Source organism: Pseudochaenichthys georgianus, unplaced genomic scaffold (genome assembly GCF_902827115.2).
Source record: "Pseudochaenichthys georgianus unplaced genomic scaffold, fPseGeo1.2 scaffold_412_arrow_ctg1, whole genome shotgun sequence".
Classification (NCBI taxonomy): domain Eukaryota; kingdom Metazoa; phylum Chordata; class Actinopteri; order Perciformes; family Channichthyidae; genus Pseudochaenichthys; species Pseudochaenichthys georgianus.
In genome coordinates, this window is record NW_027262977.1 from 122,752 (window position 1) to 131,015 (window position 8,264).

The 8,264-nt window shown below is 41.1% G+C and overlaps 1 protein-coding gene across 1 annotated transcript; it reads left to right on the top strand.

Moving 5' to 3' along the window:
- Positions 1 to 1,689: 1,689 nt before the first annotated feature.
- On the top strand, positions 1,690 to 7,928 carry LOC117442337 (N-acetyllactosaminide beta-1,3-N-acetylglucosaminyltransferase 2-like). The gene is made up of 3 exons (XM_034078332.2): positions 1,690 to 1,957; positions 2,953 to 3,076; positions 4,129 to 7,928. The coding sequence occupies exon 3, from the start codon at positions 4,147 to 4,149 to the stop codon at positions 5,341 to 5,343; it is 1,197 nt and encodes a 398-aa protein (XP_033934223.1). The 5' UTR covers positions 1,690 to 1,957; positions 2,953 to 3,076; positions 4,129 to 4,146; the 3' UTR covers positions 5,344 to 7,928.
- The last annotated feature ends 336 nt before the right edge of the window (positions 7,929 to 8,264 follow it).

Sequence of the window (8,264 nt, forward strand, 5' to 3'; positions counted from 1 at the left end):
ATTGTGTTGTCATAGAAAGGGGGGGCAGGGCACTATAGGGTCCCCCCCCCTTAAATTAACTAGAAGTCATCATTTAAGGGGTTATTTTTAAAACTTTTCTTCTGGGGGGGGGGGGGGCATACCCAGACATTGCATTTAGCTGAGGCTTTTATCCAAAGCGACTTACAATAAGTGCGTTCCACCAGGAAGACACACACTTGAAGAAAACAGAATCATATAAGTACATCAGGTTTCAAAGAGCCAAGTATTTCAAGTGCTACTCAACTGGCTTTAGATAAGCCAGTCCTTTATTAGTATATAAGTGCTTTGATAGTAATTCTATCGCTCGAAGTGGAGTCGAAAGAGATGAGTTTTCAGTCTGGAAGGTGTGTAGGCTTTCTGCTGTCCTGATTTCAATGGGGAGCTCATTCCACCATCTTGGAGCCAGGATAGCAAACCCACGTGTTTTTGCTGATGGGAACTTGGGACGGCCTACCTGCCTGTCAGCCTTCCACCTGGGCACAAACTTATCTCGTGCCCTCATTGGTCATGTGCGCGTTCGTGTGTGTTGGGCAGGGGCTCTGTGAGGAAGTCTGAAGTTGGTGCATCATGGCACGTGGCTCATTAAAGAACAAGTACAGCTATTGTCTCCCTCTTGTATAACTGATCGGCCCACCTGCCGCAGGTAAACCAGGGTTGCTAACTCTCACGCATCTAGTGTGTGACACACGCTTTCACTCTCAATCTCACGCTCTCACGCTGCCCAAACTATTCTCAAGCCAAAAACAAGATGGACCGGTGATCGTCTTTTGTTGGTTATTTACAATGTTGAGTTGACAGCTGCTCAAGCTGTCGATCCGCTCCCTCCCCGCCTCCACCACCATCAGACCCCCCTATTAGTGCTCGGTCACTGTTCGCTTTGTGAGAGGGTTTGAAGGTCTAATTTCTAATGATTGATATTTACACATACTTGTTGTATGTATTAGTTTCGTTTGCCCCTGGTACGTAAAAAGGATTATAATAGCGTTTTTTTTTAATTATACTGAGTTATTCTTCTTGTCAATAACCGCTACTATTCGTTTGTTTTATGGATTTGGGCCGGTCTGGGTCTAAATGCCAGGGCCGATTTGCTGTCCCAGTCCAGCCCTGATGATATCCAACACATGTTTTTTGAGGAATAGCTGGAATATGAAATGATAAAAAAATGTAATTACAAAGATACTTCAAGATAACCACCTAACCGGGTCAAAAAAGACCCACTTATGGAAGCTTGGGGTAGTAATACGAAAACTACAATTTCTTAAAATGTCAATTTAAAATTTGAATGGCATGATATCCAACATGTGTTTTTTGAGGAATAGCTGGAATATGAAATGATGAAAACATGTAATTACAAAGATATTCTAAGAAAACCACCTCACCGGGTCAAAAAAGACCCACTTATGCATGTAAGGGTAAGTTCATTTTGATGCTGATACACGGAACTTTTTATAGCAGGTATTTAACTTACAACATAATATGTCTACAGTATTGTATTAGTAGTAATACTTCTTTACAAGATCTGAGTATTTGGCCTACCACTACACTTCAGCCCAGAGTTTAAGATGTTAAATTTAGAGTGGTAAAAAGGGGAGGGTGTGTGTTTTGCACTTGGGAATCCTTGCAACACTTTTGAACTGCAGCCATGCAACCTGAGGGAGGAGTCTGAGCGCAGGGGAGTCTCTCACTTCGGCGAAACTTCTCCACCTTTCCCCCCTCAGTGAACAAAGGATGTGACCTGTCTGCTGGATATTTAAAGATTGGAAAGGGTTTCACAGTGTTCGTATTTCAGTGAATGAGGTTTAGTGCGCAGTTGATCTCCAAAATACGCGCCGCGTGAAAGAAGGAATGAGGGTGAGTTCAGGTGCACGAGCTGCAGCCTGTTGATCTGCCTTTTAATTTGATTTCACAACGAGGACGTGCGGAGGCGGTCTGAGAGGTAAGTTAGTCACACACATATAACTCCCAAAGTTTGTATTTATTTATTGCGCAGATATGCGAAATAACCGTACATTTAACACAGAGTTTGACCGCTGAGTAGATCTTAAAGTACAAAAACAAGAGCAGTTTGACTTTGTACTTGTGTGGTATAACTTGCATGACATGTGTTGAATAAATCAAGTGTTTATTCCTGTTGTTTCTGTGTTATAGTGTAGAAAATGGCTCTAACTTTAGGGAAAACAGCAATAAAGTGTCATTCAGATTTACAATGAGTCCATCGCATCTGTCAGTGTAAACTACGGAAGAGGATTAGGGCCAAATGTGAACAGTTTATTTGAGTTCAGTCCACATGTGAATAATGTCAAAAGTAAATATAATTCCTGATGTACAATATTAAAATAAACTCTGCTATTAATCTTAAAACTCAGACTTTAAAATCATTACTCAAATATTGGTTTTTGCAGTTTTGTATTCTGAAGTTATAATGGACGTCAAAAGGGGGAAAAGATTAATGTCCCCTGATTTATAATAAAAACACATGGCAGTAACCTTCATTTGTTAATATATAAAATTAATATACTATATAAACAAAATGAAAACACTTACATCTCGTTTATCTAATCAGATTATCTTTCAGTAAAGAACAAACTGTCTTTTCCTGTTCACACTGCAATTCAAGTTCTACAGCTCTGCAGTTTGATAAATAATTAATATTTTACAGCTTTTATACAAAGTCCTACCACTCTGTAAACATTGCTTAGGCTCAGGCAGTAAATTAAGTTTTGCCCTTAAGTAAACTTTTCATTTTGAAAGTCTGCAGTGTTGCTTCACTTCTGTGTGATTGCGTCTACTCTAACGGCGTCTAACTGAAGATCATTATTGCAAGCTTACATTATTTTAGTAGCCGCTTTGGACAAACAATCCCAATTTATAACCAAAATTATCCCTGCACTTCGCTGAGTTTCTTCCTGGTGTCTTGGTGTTTAACTGCAGATGGATGCCGAAACAACCGTCTGGTTCTTGTTGGAGACGTGGTTCTCCTTCCTGCAGCTCCTCCACATGAGACCTGGAGAGCGCTGCGTCTCCAGCCCCAACTGACCCCCCTCTACTGTCTCAGGTGATATATAGCTTACATGTCATGTGACCTAATGACTCAAACAAAGGCACATGTATTATTAGACACAGTGGGACACACCTCTTTTTTGTCCCACCTTCTATTTTTATATTAATATTTTGATGCAGCAGTTTCTCATTACATTTTCCAATACCTTCCATGTCATGTGGCCCATTAACTCCATCCATAGCATACATTATTACTACGCTGGACAAATATGACACGCATATTTTCTTGGAATTTATTCTACCTTCTATTTCATATAGAAATGTGTAGGAAAAATCTGCAGTGTTTTTATTTAATTGCTTCCGTATCATGTGACCCAATCAAGTAGGACACGTGTCGTCTTATTGCATTTTATTCCACTTGCTATTTTATATGAGTATATTCATGTGAAACAGTTTTTTAATTCAAAATGACTTGTAACTATATCTCTACTATTAAAAAATAACATTTTTAATTACAACTTTATGTAGGAAACATGTTGGGACTGCAATGTAAATTAAACATCTGTTTTTCAATAAATAAAATCTGCACAAAAACCATACTTAGTAGTGGCATCTCGCGGTATAACTGTTTAGGGCTTCTGTCAACGGCAACACGTTTCTACATGTATGTAAGTGACTGAAAAACGCTGCATTGCTGCGTGCTCAGTCTCTCATGAAAGTGCACAGTGCTCATCTGTGTGTGTCAGTCAGTGGACGGCTGTCAGTTAACCTGCGTCATGTGCACGGCTGAATTGGAAACATGTGATTGAGGAGGAGGGGGTGAGGAGAAAATGCTCACGGGCCCGTTCCTCTCGGGATCAGAGATTGAAATGCGGCCTTGTTCGCAGCCGTCTTGAGCTCTGAAACCAAGCAGGGGTGAAATCAAGCTTCCTGTTGAGTTTCAGATTCATCTAGTTTTATTTTTGATAAAAGTTTCAGGGTCGATTTATCTTTCTCCATGTTTCCAAATGTCCCTTTTGGCTTTGTCGTAAGTCCTGATTCTGCAGATTTGTTCCTGCTCTGTGTTGATTCTCATGGATTTTCTTAATGTTGCCGTCCTTTCTATAGACGCAGAGGGGAGGAATCATGTCTGCAGGCCGCAGAAAGCTCTGCGTGATCGTGATGCTCAACGCCTTCGTCTGCCTCCTGGTTTGCGTCACGTGGAACCTCCGGGGTCACAAAAGTGGCCGCCAAAAAGTTCTAATCCCATCCGAGAGGTTCTGGCACAGGCAGGAAGAGAGTAAATCCTTCTGGAACAAGGAGCAGCAGCGCCTGGACTTCCTCTTCAACCCCATTGTGAACTCTTTCCTCTCGAGCGACTCCCTCATCGAGCTGCCTGATTGGCTGAATAACACCGGGCCCCCTGACCTCTGTGAGCCGGATAACAGAGTCCCAATGCAAATTATGGACTACAACTCCCTGCCAAAGGGCTTCCAGGATTTTCTTTTGCACATGCGCTGCAGGACATACCCCATGCTGATAAACCAGCCTCATATCTGTAAGGGAAAACCCTTCCTGCTGCTGGCGGTCAAATCCCTGATCCCACACTTTGACCGGCGGCAGGCCATCCGTGAAACATGGGGTCGGGCGGGGGTCATAGCTAATCGCTCAGTGGTGACGGTGTTCCTGCTAGGCAACACCTTGCCCGTGGATCACTTCCCAGACCTGCTGGGGATGCTGGACCACGAGGCGAAGCTCCACAAAGACGTCCTCCAGTGGGACTACCGGGAAACCTTCTACAACCTCACCCTGAAGGAGGTCCTGTTCCTGGAGTGGTTCAGCGAACACTGCCCCCACGGCCAGTTCATCCTGAAGGGTGACGACGACGTCTTCGTCAACACCGTACGGATTGTAGACCTCCTGGAGGGCCTGCCGGAGAAACAAGCCAAGGATCTGTTCATAGGTGATGTTATCAATGACGCCGGTCCTCACAGGAACCGGAGACTCAAGTACTTTGTCCCAGAGAGTGTGTTTGTGGGGCTATACCCGACTTATGCAGGTGGCGGAGGATATCTGTACTCGGGGGAGTTGGCTCTGCGTCTCCACAACGCATCCCGGCAGGTGGTGCTTTATCCCATTGACGATGTCTACACGGGGATGTGTCTGAAGAAGCTGGGCCTGGCTCCTGAGAAGCATGATGGCTTCAGGACGTTTGGCATTGATGCGAAGTTCAGGGACAACCCGTGCGTCTACAGGAACTTGATGCTGGTGCACAGCTGCACGCCACAGGAGATGTTGACCATCTGGCCGTCGATCATCCACCCGGAGCTGGACTGCCAGTGAGGGTCAAGTCAGGTAATGTTATGGATTTATGAAGAGAACTGGATACAGAGTTGGAGGTGGGGCCCCGTTTTGTCCAATGAAAGTTGCTCAGTAGTGTGTGAAGCCAAAATGGTCTGACTCTCGAGTACGAAAATATTTTCCCAAATTGTGATTAATAAAGAACATCTTATCCTTTTATCTTATCTTAAAAGTACCCGTATCTGGGCCCATAGAGCATGGGCACTTATGTGTTGCTTAAGCCCCGCCTCCTATCTCATATTCATGGCTCAGTCAAATTGATATAATAATCCTGAATTTAGCTTTTAGCCCATTTTACAACTTTTACACCCTCATGATTTAAATAAGCGCTATAGAGTGTACGTGATGGGTAGATTTACAGACATGACAACGGGAAAAGGTTTTTTCAGCCCAATTAAATCGCTGACAGAAGATGTAATACCGCCGTTTACTTTCTGGGGGCCTAGGTTACTCCATACATTGGGAAAGGCACATCTGTATTCTTTTTTTAAGTTAAGTAAACTACCCAGTACAAACACTTTTAAATACCTCTTCAAATCAATGTTATAGACCTCTTCAAATCATTAGGGTCTGAAAATTGTGAAATGTGCTAAAAGCTAAATCCCCTCTCCATTAATTTGACTGAGTCGAGAGCGGGAAATCGGAGTTAGGGCTTAAGGAAAACTCAAGTGTGCTCAAAGGGCCCAGATCCAGGAACTTTTTTATCTACTGTCACTCCATTCGTGGACCCGTATCCAATTCTCTTTATACATCAGGGTCCTTGGGGCACTTCGATGACTCCCTATCTGCCTCCAAATACCCTGATTTTCCGCCAGTCTCATGCACTCCACTGCTGTTTTCCACATCTTTATGTTAGTCAGCCATTCTGTCCTTGGTATTCATGCACCGCCTTTAAATGTTCCTGCTGCTCCATATCTTATTAAACATACCTGAGGCTGCCAGTGAACACCTGCATATGTGTTTCCACTGTTGAGATTACAACACCTTGTTAAACGGGTTGAACCCTGTTGCAGCGACCTGAAATCAGTCCTGTCTAGAGAGAGTCATGCAACAATTGCACATAACACAATATGTTGTGTAAGATCTTTCAATGGCATGGCCTTGTCCTGTGAGTAGGGTTGCAAACGGGCGGAACATGTCCGGTAAATTTCCGGAAAGTTTCCACGAGAAGTTAAGCTGGGGAATTTTGGAAATATTCGATGCAAAATTAAACAAAAAACATGACATTTCAACAGATTTTTAAAAAAAATTAAAAAAAATGTAAGTAGAACAGAACAAGTTTTAATTATTTTAATGAACAATTATTTGTTTAATTGAAGAACGAAAACAGGAATGTTGAGTTAAATATTATTCATGTGTGCATGTGATGGAGGAATGCACAGTGCCTGTAGGGGGGTGTGGTCTCAATAGCCATGCAGTAAGCAGTGTGCTATGGCATGGATATTCAAGTGTACTTGAATGACATCTGTTTGTTTTAGTCAAGATTATGCTAAAATGTACTTTCCACAACTATATTTAAGTTCCCTATGAAGAGCCAACCTTCAATTTAGAAAATTCCCAGTTTATTCCCGTTAATTCCCGTTTATTCCCGTGGAAAGTTTCCATCTTTGAAAATTCCCGGAATTTTGCAACCCTACCTGTGAGTGCATCATACAGTGAGTTACATACAGACCTTTAAAGGGTATACATGTTGCAAAACCCCCTCTGTACCATAAACCTGCTTTCAACGAGACGTATACACTGCAGGGAATTTCAAGGATAGTTTATTTCTCCTCCAACAGATCCTTAACTTTTATTGTTATAAAACATGCCACCCGATACCTTAAAACATCTGATTCACAAAGATAAAATACTTTGGGACTATACAGTATTTATAACCGTTAAACAATTTATATTCCAATCCTCAAGTTCCAGCAAAACCTGTGAGTTAGTAATATTTTATTTTAGTTAGCAACAGTGTTTTTAAGCGGTCTCTACACATCTAATATTTGCGTTTCAACTATCAGTATAATACTTGAAAGTAAGCATTTGGGAAACTGACCAATCAAAAATTACCCCTTGCTAATGTTAGCCAGATAGCATATGCACACAATAGTTTTTAAAATCAAAATGCATGCCAACTGTACACAAACCAGTGTTCGTGGTAAAAGATACGTGTTTGGTACGTAGGGTGTCAAGTGAAGAAAAACGTTGGTAACTGATATTCTCCTACATGTATCACAACGTTTACTGCTTCTACTAAAAGGAGATGAACTCTGATCCCACACAGACTGTTTTCTGTAAAGCCAAAACAAGTCGACAGAGTTTATACATTAAAAATCTACATTTTGTAGTTATTAATAAATGCTCAGTGAGTGTTGTTTTTAATCAAAATGTGATGTTGCTGCTGTGACTCTGCATTCATTCTCTGTTTGTATTTTAATAATATATTGTAAGCAATAAATGTGTTTTTCCATTACCTTCATCAACAGATGTGTTTGGGTTCACGCTCCTGTTTTCAATTGTTTGTTTAAATGGTTTGGATGATACAAATCTGTTCCAATGAGAATAAAAAAATATGTCTTGTGTTTTTGTTATACTTTTTTTATTATTAAGTTGACAATACACATTTATTTATTTCCACATTCACTTGACATTATTATTTAATTTAATTAAGTTTGCATTTTTATTTTATTAGAATATTATTATTTGTGTATAATGGGCTGACACTTGTCCTCTTCTCTTTTGTTTATTACAATTATTTTGTTCATTATAAATCTGTTCCTCTAAGTGAAAATAATAAAATATCTCTTGTGTTTTGCCTTTGGATTAAATGACATTACATGATACTTGTTAGACGCTTTTATCCAAAGCAACTTACATACTCAATACTGTGGACAATCCCCACAGGAGCACTTTGGGGT